Source organism: Mus caroli, chromosome 8, assembly GCF_900094665.2.
Source record: "Mus caroli chromosome 8, CAROLI_EIJ_v1.1, whole genome shotgun sequence".
Classification (NCBI taxonomy): Eukaryota; Metazoa; Chordata; class Mammalia; order Rodentia; family Muridae; genus Mus; species Mus caroli.
In genome coordinates this window covers 82793956-82813898 of record NC_034577.1, presented here as the reverse complement: position 1 = coordinate 82813898, position 19943 = coordinate 82793956, and the positions used below count along the sequence as shown (strand labels likewise).

Below are 19943 nucleotides of genomic sequence, written 5' to 3'. Positions count from 1 at the left end.
TCACAAGTCTGCCAGGCGTGGGGGCGCACGCCTGTAATCCCAGCACCTGGGAGGCAGAGGCAGGTGGATTTCTGAGTTCAAGGACAGCCAGGGCTACACGAGAAACCCTGTCTTGGGAGGGGGGGGGGGGGGGGAGAAAGAAAGAAAATTCACAGGTCCTTAAGTCCTGCTGGACACCAACATACTCAAGGGGGTGAGAGCACTGGTGAAGACACCAAGGGCTCACTAATAAAAGTTACTAGTAGCTGTAAAGAAGATACACAGACAAGATTAATTCAGTTTAGGACCTGGAGAAAAAGTTCAACAACACTGAGGAAAAAGTCAGCAAAATGGATTTTAAAAAAAAAAATCCATCAAGAATATTAAGATTTGGAGGGAGTGGTGGAGGCAGAGAGATGGTAAAAGGGAAAAATTCAGTTTTTCAAATTTTAAAGGAAGGAGTTACAGAGACAAAGTTTGGAGCTGTGACGAAAGGATAGACCATTTAGAGACTGCCATATCCTGGGATCCATCCCATAATCAGCTTCCAAACGCTGACACCATTGCACACACTAGGAAGATTTTGCTGATAGGACCCTGATATAGCTGTCTCTTGTGAGACTATGCCGGGGCCTAGGAAACACATAAGTGGATGCTCACAGTCAGCTATTGGATGGATCACAGGGCCCCCAATGGGGGAGCTAGAGAAAGTACCCAAGGAACTAAAGGGAACTGCAACCCTATAGGTGGAACAACATTATGAACTAACCAGTACCCCGGAGCTCTTGTCTCTAGCTGCATATGTATCAAAAGATGGCCTAGTCGGCCATCACTGGAAAGAGAGGCCCATTGGACTTGTAAACTTTATATGCCCCAGTACAGGGGAATGCCAGGACCAAAAAGTGGGAGTGGGTGGGTAGGGGAGTGAGGGGGAGGGTATGGGGGACTTTTGGGATAACATTGGAAATGTAAATGAGGAAAATACCTAATAAAAATATATTTTAAAAAAATTTAAAAACCCACAGTGGAAAATGTCACCAATAGACTAGACACAGCCAAACAGAGGAGAGAATATCAGGGGTGGGGTCAAGGTCAAGGATATACTACATTTAAATATAAGTAGAGAAAAAGTCCCCCATCCCCACAGCTGCAGGCTGCTTCTACTCATTCTCCTGTCCTCTGGGCTTCTCTCCTGTCTCCCCCCAGTACCTCATCATGCCCCTCCTTTCCCCTTCCCATCTCTTCTCTCACCCAGGTCCCTCCCTCTTCCTCGCCTGATTATTTTCTTCCCCCTTCTAAGTGGGACTGTAGCATCCTCACTTGGGCCTTCCTTGTTAAACTTCATCTGGTCTGTGACTTGTATCATTGGTATTCTGTCTTTTTGGTTTATATCCACTTATCAGTGAGCACATACCATGCATATCCTTTGGGGTCTGGGTTACCTCACTCGGGATGATATTTTCTAGTTCCATCCATTTGCCTAAAAAATTCATGATGTCCTCGTTTTTAATAGCTGAATAGTATTCCATTGTGTAAATGAGTCACACTTTTCTGTATCCTTTCATTGGTTCAGGAACATCTGGGTTGTTTCCAGCTTCTTGGCTATTACAAATAAGGCTGCTATGAACATAGTGGAGCACGTGTCCTTGTGGTATGGTGGAACATCTTTTGGGTATATGGCCAGGAGTGGTATAGCTGGGTTTTCAGGTAGAACCATTTACAATTTTCTGAGGAACTGCCAGATTGATGTCCAGAGTATTTGTACCAGTTTGCAATCCCACCAGCAATGGAGGAGTGTTCCTCTTTCTCCACATCTTCAACAGTATGTGCTGTCTCTTGAGTTTTTTTATCTTAGCCATTCTGATTGGTGTGAGGTGGAATCTCAAGGTCATTTTGATTTGCATTTCTCTGATGACTAAGGATGTTGAATATTTCTTTAAATGTTTCTCAGCCATTTGAGATTCTTCTGTTGAGAATTCTGTTTAGCTCTGTACCTCATTTTCAATTGAGTTATTTGGTTTTTTTTGGAGGTAACTTCTTGAGTTCTTTATATATTTTAGATATTAGCCTTCTATTGGATGTGGGGTCAGTGAAGATATTTTCCCAATCTGTAGGTTGCCATTTTGTCCTATTAGCAGTGTCCTTTGCCTTACAGAAACTTTTAAGTTTCATAAGGTCCCATTTGTCAATTGTTGATCATAGAGCCTAAGTCATTGGTATTCTGTTCAGGAAATTTTCCCTGGTCCAATGCGTTTGTGGCTGTTTTGCACTCTCTCTTCTATTAGATTGAGTGTATCTGGTTTTATGTTGAGGTCCTTGATCCAGTTGGACTTGAGCTTTGTCCAAGGTAATAAATGTGGATCAGTTTGCATTTTTCTACTGACAGACCGGCACCATTGATTGAAGATGCTTTACTTTTTCCACTGGATGGTTTTGGCTTCTTTGTCAAAGATCAAGTGACCATAGGTGTGTGGGTTTATTTCTGGGTCTTTAATTCTATTCCATTGATCAGCCTGTCTGTCTCTGTACCAATACCATGCGGTTTTTATCACTATGAGAAAAAGTAATAGGCAAGCCTCACCACAGCCCAGAAACTCGGATGCCACAATACCAGAGCTAAGAATCTGAAGGGCAGAGGGGCTTCCTTCATTAGCCCCTCCTGCTGCAATATTCACAACAACCAAGACATGGAACCAAGGAGACAAAAAGCATACACATACACATGGACTTTCATTCAGCTATAAAGAAGGATGCAATTATAATATATATAGGAACACTGATGGAGCTGGGAATCATTATGCTAAGAGAAATAAGCTATATTCAAAAGACGGATACTGTGTTTTTTCTCATATGAGAAACTGATGTTTAAATTTGTACATGTGTATATAAATGACATGGAAGTAGAAGAGATGTGGGAATAAGCGGGCAATGCGATAAATGGGCATGTAAACAGGAGGCATTTGGGAGGAAGGAGAGCAGGGTCGGGGAGGAGCCAGAGACGTGGAAGGGCAATACAATCAAAGTATCAGTGTGTACATATGAAAATGTCATGGTGAACCTATTACTGTGTGTGCTTGCCAAAGCAAAATTAACAAGAGGACGCTTAAAATCATGATTTGACCTCATTTTATTAGGCAGGGGAAGGATGGTAAGAAAAGTAACGATACATTTATTAATTTCAGCCTTTCATTAGCTATCCCCTCAGGATTCACTAGGCTGAGGGTATACATAGGGTGCTTACATAGTATGTACAAAACCCTAGGTTTGATGTCTACCACATGGCATGCAGGTCTAAAATCCCAGTACTTGGGAGGTAGAGGCAGGAGGGTCAGAAGTTCAAGGTCATACTGAGTTTGAGCCCAGCCTCAGCTAGACACCCTGTCTCAAAAAAAAAAAAAAAGATATTTTCCAATCTGTTGAATGTGACCAATGCCTGAGCACTGGAAATCTTCAGAAGGTTGGGTTCAGGGAGAGGAAAAAGGAGCATCCAAGAAAACAGGGGCCAGTGCACAGCAGGAAAACTTGAGTATGTGGTTGTCCAGAAGCCAAGTAAGAGGCCTCTGAAGGAGAAGGGAGGGCAACTTAGTGTCTGAATAGGGCTTCTATTTCATGACTGAGTGACTCACTGCTTAGATAACAGATTCCTCAGAAATCAAAATACTTAAGTGCTTTTATCCACTCCTGTCCTTAGCCATCCCAGAATCTCACCAAAGGCTACGATTTCATCCAAAGATACCTTATGTATATACAAGTAAATATGTCTGTAGTAGTACTCTTCTTTGGGGATTTTTTAATGGTAGATATTAAATATTTTTCAGTATTAATGGTGAAGCCCATTTGTAAGAAAAACTGATTAAGTAAGCATGGTATACTTAGTATAGTAATGTTCAGAGAAAGTTATAGAATTTTCTTTTAGACAATTCCATATGTACCAGTCCCTTGCAAAGAAGTATTTTGAAGGCATCTGCAGTCCTTGCCCTTAAGAAACCTCTTTTGTGTGCATACTACACACTTTGTGAACAGACAGACTGAACTGCTCAGTGCACTAAGGACGTCCGGCTCTTCAGTGGATGGGCAGGGCTGTTAAATCTTCCAGAAGCCACGAGCAAAGTCTTGGTAGAGAAAGAGTGGAGTGCACAGAGCACTCCATTCAAGGCCACATTGAGAGTGCCATTATTTAGCATACTATGACCTCTTCCATATGCTTGTGGTCTATTGAAGAAGTGGAAAGATGCCAACGGTCCCTTAAAAGCTGAATCAGAATGTGGAATGTCATATTTATAATTTTGAGGTTGTATATTGTAAATGTCAGGCGAGATTGAGTCCAACTTGTTTAAAGAAAAGTACCACAGTATCCAAAAGAATCCGCAGAGCATCTGATTCAGTGTTTGGATTTTTCTTTATATGCAAGATTGAAATGATACCAGTTGAAATAGCTCAATCATAGTTTGCCATGGCTCTTTAATATTTAACACGCAGTGAAATTCATAACTTTTCCTCATCTGTCATTTGCCAAGCAAACATCATTTGTGCAAGTCGTATTATTTTACTCTGTATAAAGTTTATGCCTTTAATGTATAATACCATTGGTATATTTTACTCGCATATATACTCATTTATGTGACTATTTTAACAGTGGGTCATGTATTGATTATATGTAGGAACTAAAGGAGACATCCCAAATTTTGGCACAGTAGAATACTGGTTCCGATTAAGAGTTCCCATGGATCAAGCTATTCGACTTTATCGTGAGCGGGCAAAGGCATTAGGATACATAACATCAAATTTTAAGAAGCCAGAGAAAATGCAATTGGTAAGCTTGTTTGACTGTAAGACCCTTTTATAGCACAGGAATCTATACTATCTCCTCATATCCTGTGCTTTAAACTGAAATTGTTCCTTTGATACTGGCATCAAGTGGCTTGTTTAACCTTTTATTTTAGAATCATCAGACTCTCAGGAGGTAACAGGAACAGGAACAGGAGTTGGCTTGTGTATACTGTGCTGCTTTCTCCCACTTCCAACATAATCGTGAAAAGTGAAAGTCGAGCTGGGGATGGGGTACATGAGTGGTACTCCAGCTGCCCAGGAAACTGGCTGCACAAGACTGCAGATTCCAGACTAGCCTGGGCAACTTTGCAAGACTCTGAATTGTATTTTTTTGAAAGGGCTAACGATGTAGTTCAGTGGTAGAGTGCTTGCCTAGCATGCTTGCCAGGCTCTTGATTCACTCCCCAATGCTGAAAAACAAAATGAAGACAAAAAATTGACATGTTGTACAATTAACTGAGCTCCATCCCTTATTCAGACTGCATCAGTATTTGCACACAGTCATTTGTGTGTCCATTCTGCACAGTGTTATTGCCTGTAGATAGTCACTAAACCACTACATGACACGGAGTGTTCCACTGATACAAAGAAATTCCCTAGTACTCCCCAAGACACTTTTAGAAAATATAACTAGAGAAGTGTTACTACACATCAAGAGATGTTCATCAGTGAATTCTGTTCTTAAAGAAATAACTATTGTATCACTCTAGGCTTCTTTCAAACTGTTTCATATCAATAGATTTTTGAAATGCAAAGTAGAATACAAAATCAATAGTTTATTGCTAAAAACCAGGAGTTTAAATGCAGTTCTCCAATCCCCAAACCATATTTCTTTAAATATTAATAGCCACATTTTCAACTGGTTCTACGAACCAATAAATGCACTGAATTAAGTTTCATAAAACTCTGGAGTTGATGACCTTTTATACAGAACATGAGTATCAAAGGGAAACAAAGCATAGGAGCACCAGGGAGTGGGCACCGCAGGAAAGTGTTGAAATTGTGTGCAGTTGGAAGTCTGTGGTTCTGGAACCCGGTGGCTAGGTTTATGTTAGGTGATCCCGTCCATTTCCTCCAGTAGACCAACCGTTATGATTAAGATATAGCCCCTTGGCCCCAATTGGATCAGACAGACTTTGCCTTCTGAGAGCAAAGGAAAGCAAGACTCTCCATGCCTGGAACATGTAAAATTTGGAGCAGTTGGCAGCCATCTTCCACCATGTCAGTCAGTGAAATGAAATATACAAAGTCTGAAGGAGAATAATGAGCCAGTATTCAGAGAAAAGTGGAGAGCAAAGTAACTTCTGGTGTTTTCCCAACCGTATGAGCTTCTTAGGAACCAACCAAATTTCTGTCGTACAGGTCCATGAAATGTCGTCTTTGTTACTTTTGCGGGGCGTGTTTTCTTTGACTTCAAGTTAAATGTAGATTCTCAAACCAAAGGAGGCACCTGCTTCCCAGAGAGCACCTTCCTGTAGTAGTCTTCACAGCACACCTTGAAAGAATGATACAGAGATGACAATTAGTGTTTTCTTTGTTTTCAACTTTAATGGATTGATTTGGCAGCGGTGGGGGTGGGGTGGATACTTTAAAAATCATTCAACTGAGCTTCCTTGGTTACGTGCAAGCTGACCTGGGTAAACAGTATCCTACCTGCTCAGAGTTCCCATTTCCCTCTGCACACCACCAGAGGTCTCCACTGGGGGCACTGCGATCAGCATCTCTTGCTCAGTCCAGGTTTGAAACTGCAGAAGTGGGCATGGTAGAAAGTTCTCCAGTGCTAAACTAAAGGAGGCACCGGGACACTAGCACTTGTTTGTCTCAGGCCATCTCAGCCATAAAAGATTTATCACTTACTGCAGATGTTTTCTAACATCTGGTGTGCTTAGTGGTGTTCCCAAGAGGGACGTAGAATATTTCCAGCTCTGCCCGATGCCTTTGCTCATCTCATGGGGAATACGCCCCCAATCCAGCATTTTCCCCTGTCAGTCCTACCTCACACCACACTCTGGGTGAGCATGTGAGTCTCCTCTAGTTAGGACATTTTCCGGACCCATCACTCACTCGGCTCATCAGTTATTGGACAGAATTAAAGACTATCACATTAACTTTTGTCTCATTTGATTTTGGGTCCAGTTTCTACAAATATCCTTGGTTACAGCATTTGCTTCCAGTAGCACAGGACGTGTATCCTCAGGTTTCTCACCATGCTGCTCTGAAGCATGTCAGTTTCGAATAAGAGTCTTTTATGCTGAGAAAATAACTTTGATATGAAAATATGTAGTTTTGTCCATTTACAAGCTTTTGTTTGGAGGTTGGAAGCTGATAGTTACCTTTAATTGTATTATTTCTATAATACAAATATGTATGTTCTTCCAGTCGAGTCAGCAAGCAGCCACAACTGCTCGGATCAGCCCAGCAGAGTCCACAGACGGCAACTTGAATGAACTTCATGTTACAGTAAAATGCTGCACCGGCCTCCAGTCCCGAGCGAGCCACCTGCAGCCACACGCATATGTGGTATACAAGTTTTTTGATTTTCCAGACCATGATACAGCCATCGTTCCCAGTAGCAATGACCCACAGTTTGATGACCACATGTGTTTCCCAGTGCCGATGAATATGGATTTGGATCGGTACCTTAAGTCAGAGTCTCTGAGTTTCTATGTTTTTGATGATAGTGATACCCAGGAGAATATTTACATGGGAAAAGTCAATGTGCCTCTGATTTCCCTGGCACACGACAGGTGTATCTCAGGTAAGCATATGTTCTTGATTCTAGAAAATTGTAAAAGCAAACCTAACGTATACTTTAGCATTACAGCTATGATTTATTAGCAACTAATTTTCCTAACCTTAAACAATATTTGAACTTCAGTTCTATAATACTGTTTATATTTTTAGTTATTTCCTTGCTTGAAACCACAGCATTTCTCCATGTTTGAGGGTGTTTATAGTGTACTTAAAAGTAACACTAACTTGATTACATTAAAAGATAAGAAGTCTAATGTTCTCTTTTTCCTCTTTTGTGTTGTTACTGCCATATATATGCACATAGGATGCATATATTTTGACATTTTATTGGTGTATATTAATTGCACAAAACAATGGGTTACATTATGATATTTTCATATATGCATATAACATGCTGTGGTTAGAGTCACCTCTCTTCCCCATTATTGTCTTTCTTCCCTACCTTGAGGCTTTTGCACATAGATATTAAAAACAATAATGAGGGGTTCTAATTGTTTTCTGTAATCCCATGATGAAGTGAAGAGAAAGAAGAGACTGTAATTATAGGGACTGTGATATTTACCTACAGTGACTATGTGGGATATTTATTTATTTATTCCTGTGGGTTGACTCTGTTTTCACTGACTTATGTCCTTACCATGAAGTCATCTCCTTGCTCCAGTCAGCTCTGCCTCAGCCCTTTAGGGTGTATATTGTGTGTGTTAAGAACCCAACAATATAATTTATAATTAGTCGTCTAGATACTTATCTTTTAAACAGTTAAGAGGAGAAAAGAAAAGAAAAGAAAAGAAAAGAAAAGAAAAGAAAAGATATTTGTATGGTCTCTTATAGTTTTGTATGCAGTTGCCCTGTTGGTCCCTATCAGATGTGTAGATCTGAGTTATCTTTTTCTTTCAGCCTGAAGAAAACTTATGTAATTGGTGCAAGTCAGGTCTGCTGATAGCAACTGGTTTCACTCATTGTGAGCTTGACATAGTCTTAGTTTTTCTTTGAATTTTTTGTAAGATAATCTTGCTGGATAGTAGTTTGATTGTTGGGTTTTGTTTTGTTTTGTCATCTAACACATATAGTTCAACAAACCACTGTCTTCGGGAAGCCACATAGTGACACTGACCTTATTGTGAATCACATAAACATGATGCTGCCTTTAAGGTTTTGTTTGATATTTTGAATAGTTTGTGACTTGATCTGTTTCTTCTTGTATTTCTTCTGCTTGCAGTTTATCAAGGGACCCTTCAGCCAACTATTCATATTCAGCTAGATATAACCCATTTCTGGAATTAGACATTTTACTTGGTGGTGAAAGAGATCTAGTTGGGGCATTGGCTCCACCCTTTATTTGGTGACTTCATGAACACTTCTTTCAAATATGTATATATTTTAGGAGGCTTCTAGGGTACAGGTTTGCATATGACCGACCCCTCAGATAGCCTTTAGTGTTAGTCATCCCTCCCCATGCTCTTTCTCTTCCCTTTCTCATCCACCTCTCCCCATTTAATTCTTCCACTACATCCTCTCTCCTGCCTATCCAATCTAATAATCCATTTCTCCTTCCTTGAGATAGCCTCCCTTCCCCCAAGTCTCTTACTTGGAACATGTGGTCATATATGCCTATTAAACGTTTAGAAAGTCATATGCACATATAAGTGAAACATAAAATTTGTCTTTTTAGGTCTGGACTACCTCACTCAGGATTGTTTGGGGTTTTGTTTTTGTTTGGTTTTGTTTTCTAACCCCATCTATTTACCTGAAAATTTCATAATTTTGTTTTTTTAATAGCTTAGTAATATTCCATTATGTAATATAGTACATTTTCACATTCATTCATCAGTTGGTGGACATGTAAGCTATTTCTAATTCTTGCCCTTACATAGAGAGCCATGATAAACATGAATAAGCAAGTCTCTCTATGGTAGGACAGGATGTAGAGTCCTCGGGTATAGGCGCAAGAGTGGTATAACTAGATCTTGATGTAGACCTATGGCCAGCCTCTTAAGTAACTGCCACAATAATTTCCTTTGTGGTTATACAATTTTGCACTCTCGTGAGCAATGAAGAGATGTTCCCTTTCCCAACATCCTTGACGGTATAAGCTGTCATTTGCTTTATTGATCTTGGTAATTATGACTGATTTAAGATGAAATCTCAAAGTAGTTTTGATTCGCATTTACCTGATGACTAAGGATGCTGAACATTTAAGTGTTTCTTGGCCATTTTCAGTTCATCCTTTGAAAACTCTCTGCTTTAGTTCTGCACCCCCATTTTTTTAAATTGGCTTGTTTTCTTGATGTCAAGGATTTTTCATATTTCTTTACATATTTTAAATACAAACCCTCTATAAGATGTGAAAGTGCTATTTAAAAAAAAAAAAAAAGCCATTCTGCTCCTTCACCTTTGCTGTGGTCCTTTACCATACACCAGCTTCTTAGAGTCATGAGGTCATCCCAGTTCCTAGTTGTTGACTTGGTGCCTGGGCTTTCACTGGTCTGTCCAGAAAGTCCTTTCCTGTGCCTATGAGTTTCACCCTGAGATTCAGGGTCCTTGATCCATGTGAACTGAGTTTTATACAGTTGGATAAAGATGGATTAATCTGCAGCATGCATTAATTATTCAGCATGCAGACATCCAGTTTGACCAGCACCATTTGCTCCGGGTGCTCAAAACTCATCTATCTGTGGGTGTGTGCACTTATGTCTGGGTCTTCAATTCCATTGATCGGCATGTCTGGTTTTGTGCCAGTACAGTGCTGTTTGTATTACTATAGCTCTGTGGTGCAACATGAAATCTGGGATGGTGATACCACCAGCAGTTGGGTTTTTGTTGTTGTTTGTTTTGGTTTTTTTGTTTTTTACTCCAGATTATTTTCGCTCTCCTGGGTCTTTGTGTGTATATGTTTCCATATGAAGCTAAATTTGTTTTTCAATTTCTGTGAAGAATTGGGTTGAAATTTTGATGGGGATTGCACTGAATCTGTAGATTGATTTTGGTAGGATGGCCAGTTCTACTTTATAAATTCATGAGCATGGCAGATCTTTCCATCTTCTATCTTCTTCAGTTTCTTTCTTCCATGTCTCTCATTTGCTTGGTTAGATTTATCCCAACATATAGAAGTTGAGGCTGTTAAAAGTATGGTTTCCCTGATTTCTCTCTCAGCCCCTTTGTTACTTGTGTATACAGGAGAGCTGCTGATTTTTGTGAGTTAATTTTGTATTCAGCTACCTTGCTGAAGGTATTTATCAGCTATAGGAATTTCCTAGTGGAATTTTTAGAGTCACTTAATGTATACTATCATAGCATTTACAAATAAAGATGCTTTGACTTCTTCCTTCCCAATTTGTATCCCTTTGATCTCCTTCAGTTGCCTTATTGCTTTAGCTAAGACTTCAAGTACTATATTGAATAGGTTTGGAGAGAGTGGACAACCTTGTCTTGTTCCTGATTTTAGTTGAATTGCTTTGAGTTGTCATCCATTTATTATGAAAAACTGTTGGATTTTTGTCAAAGCTTTTTTCGGCATCTAATGATGTAATCACATGGAGTTCTTGCTTGTTTATATGGTGGATTACATTTATCAATTCATGGATGTTGAGCCATTCCTGCATCTCTAGGATGAAGCCTACTTGATCATAGTGGGTGATCTTTTTGATGTATTCTTGGATTTAGTTTGCAAGTGTTTTATTGAGAATTTTTGCATCTATGTTCAAAAGGGAAATTAGTTGTAATTCTCTTTACCATGTCTGTATGTGGTTTCAGTAGCAGAGTAACTGTGGCCTTGTAAAACAAGTTGGGCAGTGTTCCTTCTGCTTATATTTTCTAGAATAATTTGAGGAGTATTGGCATTAACTCTTGCGGTCTGGTAGAATTCTGTTCTAAAATCTTCATCTGACCCTGGGCTTGTTTTGTTGGGAGACTTAATTACTGCCTCTATTTCACTAGGAGCTATAAGTCTGTTGAAATTGCTTATCTAATGTTGAGTTAACTTTGTAAGTGGTGTGTATCAAGAAAATTACCCATTTCTTTTAGATTTTCCAATTTGGTATAGGTTTTTTAAAAGCATGTTCTAATGATTCTCTGGATTTCATCCGTGTCTGTTGTTAAATCTACCTTTCCATGTCTAATTTTGTAAGCTTGGATATTCTCTTTCTGTCTTTTAATTTGTATAAAAGTTTGTCAATCTTAATGATTTTCTCAAAGAAACAAATCTTTGCTTCATTGATTCTTTGTATGTTTTAATTCTATTTTATTGATTTCAGCCCTGATTTATTTATTTATTTTTGTCTGTCTACTCCTTTTTGGGTGTGTTTTTTTTTTTCTTCTAGAGCTGTCAGATGTGCCATTAAGTTACTAGTATGAAATCTGATTTTGTTTGTTTGTTTGAGACAAGGTTTCTCTGTGTGACCCTGGCTGTCCGGAACTCACCTCGAAGACCAAGCTGGCCAGACAGATCTACCGGCCTCTGCCTCTCAAGTGCTGGGATTAAAGGAGTAAGGACCACACCCGGCTCCTCCCTTGTTTTTCTTATAGGCACTTAGTACCATGAATCTGCCTCTTAGAACAGCCTTCTTTACATCTCATACGTTTTAATGTGTTGTGCAATCATTTTCATTCAATTCTAGAAAGTTTAATTTCTTAATTTCTGTTAACCCATTTTTATTCAATAGTGAATTGTTCAGTTTCCACGAGTTTGTAAGTTTTCTGATGTTGATGATATATAAATTTAATCTTAAATTTTAAATTTAAAAAGTGGTCAGATACAATGCAGGTGTTATTTCAACTTTCTTCATATGTCTGTTGAGACTTACTTTGTGTCCAGATATGTGCTTAGTTTTGGAGAGAGTGCCAGGTGTGCTGGCAAGAGTGTATATTCTTTTGTTTTTAGGTGAAGTAGTCTGTAAATATCTGTTAGTATCATTTAGTTTATAACAGCTCCAACATTTCTGTTTAGTTTTTGTCTGGATGAGCTGTCAATTGCTGGGAGCAAGGTATTTAAAGTCTCCCGCTATCAGTGTGTGAGGGTCAATATGTGACTTAACCTGTAGTAATATTTCATTCATGAACTTGAGTGCCCTTGTCCTTGATATGAATTAGATGTTAAAAATTACAATGGCCTCCTGGTGAGGTTTTTTTTCTTTGATTATTTTAGAGTGTCCTTCCCTATCTCTTCTGATTAATTTTGGATTGAATTCTATCTTGCAAGATATTAAAAGGGGCTTTACCAGCTTGTTTCTTAGGTCTACTTGCTCGGAATATCTTTTTCCAAACCTTTATCCTGAAGTCATGTCTAGCCTTAATGTTAAGATGTGTTTCTTGGTGCAGCAGAAAGATGGATCCTGTTTTTGCATGCATTTTGTTAGTCTTTTGACTTTATTGGGGAATTTGCACTATTGATGCTGAAAGACACCAATGACAGTGATGCTGATTCCTGTTATTTTGTTGTTGTTGCTGCTGCTGCTGCTGCTGCTACTGGTGGTGGTGTGCGAGTTTCCATTCTTTTGATTTTTCTGGTCTGTGGTTATTTATTTCCTGTGTTTTCTTTCATGTAGCTAACCTCTTTAGGTTAATTAGAGAAATCTATAGACTTGTAAGAAGATACTGCTTAAATTTTGCTTTATCATAGAATGATCCTTTTTCCCCCCATGTATAATGTTTGAAGGTTTTACTGGATATAGTAATTAGAGAAGGCATTTGTGGCCTCTTAGATTCTTTAGCACATCTGTTTGGGCCCTTTTGGTTTATAGAGTCTCCATTGAGAAGTCAGGTATAATTCTAATAGGTCTGCCTTTCTATATTGCTGGGTCTTTTTCACTTGTGGCGTTTAATATTCGTTCTTTCTTCTATGCATTTAGGGTTGGATTATTATGTGCTGAGTTGAATTTCTTTTTTTTTTTCCTAGTCTATTCAGTGTTCTGTGTGCTTCTTTCACTTTAATAAGAATCGCCTCCTTTAGGTTAGGGAAATTTTCTTCTGTGATTTTGTTGAAAATATTTTCTTTGGCCTGGGTTTTTTCTCGTTCCTCTAGTCATGTTATTAGATTTGAACTTTTCATAGTGTCCCAGCAATTTTGGATGTTTTGTGCCAGGATCTTTTTATATTTAACATTGTCTTTGACCTGAGAATCCATTTCTTCTATCATGTGTTCGATGCCTGAGATTCTCTCTTCCCTCTCTTATATTCTCTTGCTTTTGAGGTTCCTGTTCAAGTTTCTAATTTTTTTCATTTTCTGATTTCCCTCAGCATGGATTTTCTTTATTGATTTTTATTTCAACTTTCAGGTCTTAAACTATTTTACCCATATCCTTCTGCTGTTTGTGTTTTCATAGGTTTCACTAAGGGATTTATTAATCTCCTTCTTAATGGGCCTCTATCAGATTCCTAAAGGCTATTTTAAGGTCCTTGTCTTGTGCTTCAGCTATGTTGCAGTATTCAGTGCCTACGATGGTAGCATTTCTGGGCTGTAATGGAAATATTTTGCCCAGGTTATTATTGATTGTGTTTCATGTTGGCATCTAGGCATGTGGGTTTGGGAAGATTGGAATTCTAGGTACTCATATCTGCTCTTGTCTTTGTTGGATAGGTGTTTTATTCCTTGATTTTTGTTGCCCTCTGTGGTTCTTAGGAGAGAGTGGTGACTGGTAGGAAAATTTTCTGGGATTCTGATAGGTGTGACCATGGGGTGGGGATAGGGGGACGAGTTCTAGGCTAAAAGTTTCTAGGTACTGGAACCTGGTACATGGGAATGAGGATGGATTAGGAGTGAGGGCTTATGGGGTCTACACTACAGGGGAAAGGAGGGTGTTCCAGTAGGATCTGCTTAGTCTCCTGGGAATGAGGACAGAGAGTAAGGAGAGGCCACAACAGGGAGTTTGCTGTAGAGCTGGAGGTGAGACTAGGGAATTGGGTTGGGAGGAGAGAAGGAAGGGTGAAGATTCAGTTAAGCTACCTGCTTTCCTAGGTGTGGCCAGAAAGTACCTGCTGCAGCTAGGGGCTAAAATGAAACAATGAGTGGGGGGAAAAGTTTGGAGTGGAAGATCTGTGTGTTCTATTTGTGGGAGCAGGGAGGGGGCAAGGCAGAAGCAGGGAGCCTGCAATAGAGCTGGGGGTACAAAAGGAGGATTGGATTTGGAGGAGAGGAAAGAGAGGTGAAGATCTGCAGTTAGCCTACTTCTTTCCCTGGCCTGTGAGTCAGACATTCCCAGAGAATGCTTGCTGGTGTTGGAGGCTGGGGTCCTAGGATGAGTCAGAGAAAGGGAGGATGGAGGGAAAGGTCTCTGTGCTCAATGGAAATAGGGTCAGAAAGGAAGGGGGACCTCAGGAGATGTTCTACTGCAGAGCGGGGGAGAAGACTAGGGGATTGGATGTGGAGAACTAGTGGGAGAGGTGAAGATCCAGTTAGGCACCTGCTTCCCTGGCCTTCGGGCTCCCAGGGCTCCACTGTGATTCCTAAAATAACAAAGCTTCACACACACATTAGAAAATAATCTTCATGATTTGCAGGAATATTTGAGTTGATGGATAAGGAAAAGCATGCTGCAGGAACTATCCAAGTTATATTGAAATGGAAATTCACCTACCTTCCACCAAGTGGATCAATAACTACTGAAGATCTTGGAAAGTTCATTTGCAGAGAAGAGCCAGAGGCTGTTCAGAGACTACCTCCAAAGTCCTCAGATGTTACATCAGTTGTAGTAAGTAGCAGTGACTTTTGATTTTATTTAAAATACTTGAATATAAACTTAATAGCCAAATAATTATACCCAAAACTAGCTGAAGTCTCATCTAAAATGTAATGGTTGTTATAATCTGACATATTGTTTTATTTTAGGCACCAAAACCTAAACCAAGACAACGTTTAACATTTGTGGACAAAAAGGTCTCTTTTGCAGATACCATGTCACACCCGAGTCCTGTAAGTAATGAATACCCCAAATACCAATTTCCCTTTCCTGTTTCAAGTACCAGAGAGTATAGACTATACTGTACCTTTGACATAAGCAGAGACAGTAAGCACAGCCCGTCTTTACTGTGGTACAAGGTTGTAGTGTTTGATATTGTTCCATGACCCTGTATCCCTTTCCAGCTTCCCACTGAGTTTCTTGATCTTACACAGTCAAACATGTACCTTCCTAAAACTACTCTTGTAACGAATACAAAATAACATACATGATTTTTCCCATTAATTCAAGGAGACGTCTCCTCCCCCTAAAGATATAAAAGACAGTTCTCCAGAAGTGGGACCAAAACCAGAAAATAGTATGTCAGCTGTTGTGTATCCTTCCAAGGTATGCCTCTGTATTAAAATTATTTTGAAAGGTTTGTTTTGGGACTTAAAAGGCTTTGTCATGTGTGTTAGACATGATTAAGGAAATCATAGCATTTTCCCTACATTTGAATAAGACTTTTTTTTTAGATTTATTTATTTTATTATATGTAAGTACACTGTACCTGTCTTTAGACACTCCAGAAGAGGGTGTTAGATCTTGTTACGGATGGTTGTGAGCCACCATGTGGTTGCTGGGATTTGAACTCAAGACCTTCTGAAGATTAGTCGGTGCTCTTAACCACTGAGCCATCTCACCAGCCCTGAATATGACTTTTTATGATAGAAAGATTTTTTTAATGATAAGTTCAATATATATGTTTATTTGTATATTGGTAGGAAATACATGTTTATAAACTAAAATCAATGTAAAAGTCATTTTGAGATTAATACATATTTTTTTGTTTAATTTTGTTGAGATAGGATTTTATGTATGCCAGGCTGGTCTCAAACTCACTGTGTATCTATGGATGTCTTTGGATTTGTATCCTCCAGCTTTTACCTCCATGCACCACCACACCAGGCTAAATCAAAGCATTCATTCTTAGCGTATATTTAGATTTTTATTGACCTGTGTGCTTTCATCTGTTTATATAATCTAAGTGACTATTTTCTAGGGAGTCTTTAATAGCTGTGTAGTGTATCTCCATGTGTTTCGTTGATAGCGATGGTGGTTGTAGACGTAGAGGTGATAAAGATGGGAATGGAAGTGGTAGTGGTGGTGGTGGAGGAGGAGGAGGAAGAGGAAGAGACGTAGTGGTGGTGGTGGTGGTGGTGGTGGTTGGTGGTGGTGGTGATGGTGATGATGGTGGAAGAGGCAGTGGCAGTGGTGGTGGTGATTTAGAGACAGAAGCTCACCTGAAGCTCAGAGTGGCTCAGAACTCACTTCTTATTTCAGTCCATGCTGGTCTCAAATTGTTGGAATCTTCTGCCTCTTGAGTGTCGAGATTATCAGGATAAGACACCATTTCAGGCTATATGCCTGTATAATCGAGTCTCAAATGTACATTATATTATTCAAGTGCTTCAGCAAGAACGCTCTAAGACATAACAAATACAGCAATGTGCTTCTCTTCTGCATGTTTCAGGAAAGTGGTGTGGCTAAGGTAGAAGAAAATGTGGGGGAAATGCAACAAGGGAAAGAAGACGACATCTCTTTCCTATCTGAGGGCCAGCTTGCCTCACAAAGTGTGGCTTCCTCTGAAGATGAAACAGAAATAACTGAAGAATTGGAACCAGAAGGTGACTTTTCTGTTAAAACCGTTGTTGTTTAGCTGACTCTTCTTTGCTTTCTCTGTGAGAGCATGCCTGCCACACACAACATGTCATTCAGTAGTGGTCACCTCATGATGCTTGCCTCTTGGCAGAAGTGGTAGGTGCGAGCTCTTCAGGCTGTTGTCTCTCTCTTCTTAGGTCAGCTTGGTGCTCCTGCATAGAATACAAGTTGATTTTGCATGTGTATGTACATGTATGCATGCTGCACATATATTTGGAAGTCAAATAACTGCTTTTGCAGGTAGGTTCTCTACTTTCATGTAGGTTCCAGGTGTCAAATTCAAGTCATCAGGCTTGGTGACAGGCACCTTTGCCCACTGAACCATCTTGCCGGCCCCTATATGCTATTTTAATTGGGAAGCTAGTGCCACAGAATTAAATGTCAAATACCAAAATTTGTAGTTTAAACGTGTATATAGTTTATCATATATGTGTTTTTACCTTAATAGAACTGTATTTTTTAATTCTAAAAGTAAGGAAGGGTAGCATTGATTTTTTTTTTTTTTTTGAGACAGGGTTTCTCTGTGTAGCCCTGGCTGTCCTGGAACTCACTTTGTAGACCAGGCTGGCCTTGAACTCAGAAATCCCCCTGCCTCTGCCTCCCGAGTGCTGGGATTAAAGGCATGCGCCACCACGCCCAGCTGGTTTTTGGTTTTTTTACACAGTATTTTGTATAAGCCATTGGAAAATATCTGCTATGTGGTAGCAGATGTGGGCTTGGCTTTATGAAAGCTTGGATGCCATATCAGAGCTGGGCTGAGCGCCAGTCCCCACTTCCCACCCCCACCGTCCTTGTGCATTACTTACCAGACACTCTAGCAGGTACCCAGTGCCTCTCAGACTAAACTACTATGTAGATAAAAATTCATACAGCAACTTAAAACAATGCATAGGAGGGAAATGGAAGAAAGATGTTCTTTCTATAATTGATGACCCTACTGTAGGACGACAATAACTAGTTGAATCTAGCCTTGGATAGATGTCTTATGTCTCGTGTTCAATTGTATGGATAGAAAAAGGCCAGCTCTCACTGTGTAGCCACAGCTGCAGATGGCCTACTGACACAGTTTCATCTGCTTCCTGTTGAGGTGAAAAACAGAAAGACTTGTGGATGGTCTAGAAAAACTTTATCACAGTACAGTTTTGTTATAAAAGCACACCACTGCTATGGCGTAGTCCTGCTTCCATATACTGCCCTGTAGGATATATACATTGCATGAGTGGTGATACTATACCTTGGCATAGACCCATGCAGGCTGCTGGCTGGTTAGTCAGCACAGATGTGCATAGCATCCCTCAAACACACAGTGACCGATGAAGGAAGGAAAAAGTGAACATTAGGACATTCGACTTCTCATTGGCATTGTTCACAACCACATCAATAAATTGTCAACAGTAGTTAACCACGTTCAGATTTTTACTAATTTTTTTAGACTAATACACAAAGTAATGGATTTCCTCATTACATCTCCACACCGATATGTCATTCATTATACCTTGCTTTCATTCATTTTCCTCCCCTTCCTTCAGTCTTTGATGTTTTTTCCATTGAAATCGTTCCTGTTTTTTAAAGAAAGAGCAGTCCACCTTTCCTGTGCATGCATTAGCTATACTTGCTCTTAATTGTGTCTCTACTTGTGAATGAAATAAAGCTTGAATGTTTTCAGGTTTGTTTTCTACCACCATATATTGAAATTTATAAAACTGCTTCTAGTTTAAAAGTACAGTAAACAGAACATTGAAAGATTTTTGAACAGTTGAAGAAATTACTAAGCATAATAAAGCCCAGTTATAAAGAAGAAGGAGGAGGGACTGGAGAGATGACTCAGTTGGAACAGGTGCTTGCCACCAACCCTGAGAGCCTGGGTTTCATTCTCCAAACTCACATAATGGAAGGAGAGAACTAACTCCCTCAAGTTATCCTCTGACCTTCATACATGTAGTGGTCCATGAAACAAACACACACAGAGAGAAGGAGAGGAGAGAGAGAACAGACAACCAAATAAAATTTTAAGAGGAAAAAAGCAACATCTTTTACCTTATACTTCATCTGTTTTCATTAGTTTTCAGGTCATATTTTTCTTTCCTTAAACATACATACAAATGTCCTTGGCAGCTAAAAGTGATAGAGCTGGCCGTCGGGTTGTTCATCTGTACTGTATATATATACAATACATAGATTGGCTGACCTGGGTAAATGTCGCCTCATATTTTCTGACAGATGAAGACAGATCAGCTTCGGACAGTGATGACTGTATCATTCCAAGTTCTGTCTCCACGAATACCAAACAGGTGAGTACCTCGATGCCACATGCAGCGTTCTAAACTAAGACTGACTCATTCTCAGCATAAATGGAAATTTAAGGCAAAAAATGTTTCTGTTTCTGAAAGAATTTTAATGCGTCTACTGCGAGACAGTTGTACTGATACAATTTCCCTATGTGTTTATATGTGTGTGTGGACATGTTTATATGAAGGCACACATATAAACATATGTGTAGAGGCCAGAGATCAACCTCAAGGGTCATTCTCACTAACTCTATATCTTGTTTTTTAAGAGGTCTCTTTCTGCCAGTTTGGCCAGACTATCTGGAAAGCATGCCCCAAGGATCTTCCTGTCTCCATCTCCCTAGTGCTGGGATTAGAAAATTACACAGCAAACACTAACCTACTGAAACACATCCCCAGCCCCATAGACCTCAGCATGTAACCATCACTTCTTTCAAGAATACCTGCTGGGCATGGTGGTGCACGCCTTTAATCCCAGCACTTGGGAGGCAGAGGCAGG

At 39.7% G+C, this 19943-nt stretch overlaps 1 protein-coding gene across 4 annotated transcripts in view; it reads left to right on the top strand.

The window, feature by feature from the left end:
• Rpgrip1l (RPGRIP1 like) overlaps positions 1-19943 on the top strand; it is a 106577-nt gene that overhangs the window by 45949 nt on the left and 40685 nt on the right. For 3 of the 4 annotated variants that reach the window (XM_021171160.1, XM_029480845.1, XM_029480846.1), the window contains 7 exons: positions 4641-4792; positions 7189-7567; positions 15058-15248; positions 15386-15469; positions 15747-15842; positions 16969-17122; positions 19377-19447. In XM_021171160.1, the coding sequence (XP_021026819.1) occupies positions 4641-4792; positions 7189-7567; positions 15058-15248; positions 15386-15469; positions 15747-15842; positions 16969-17122; positions 19377-19447 (1127 nt within the window). The remainder of the gene's footprint in view (positions 1-4640; positions 4793-7188; positions 7568-15057; positions 15249-15385; positions 15470-15746; positions 15843-16968; positions 17123-19376; positions 19448-19943) is intronic. The other variant, XM_029480847.1, reaches the window with a different exon arrangement.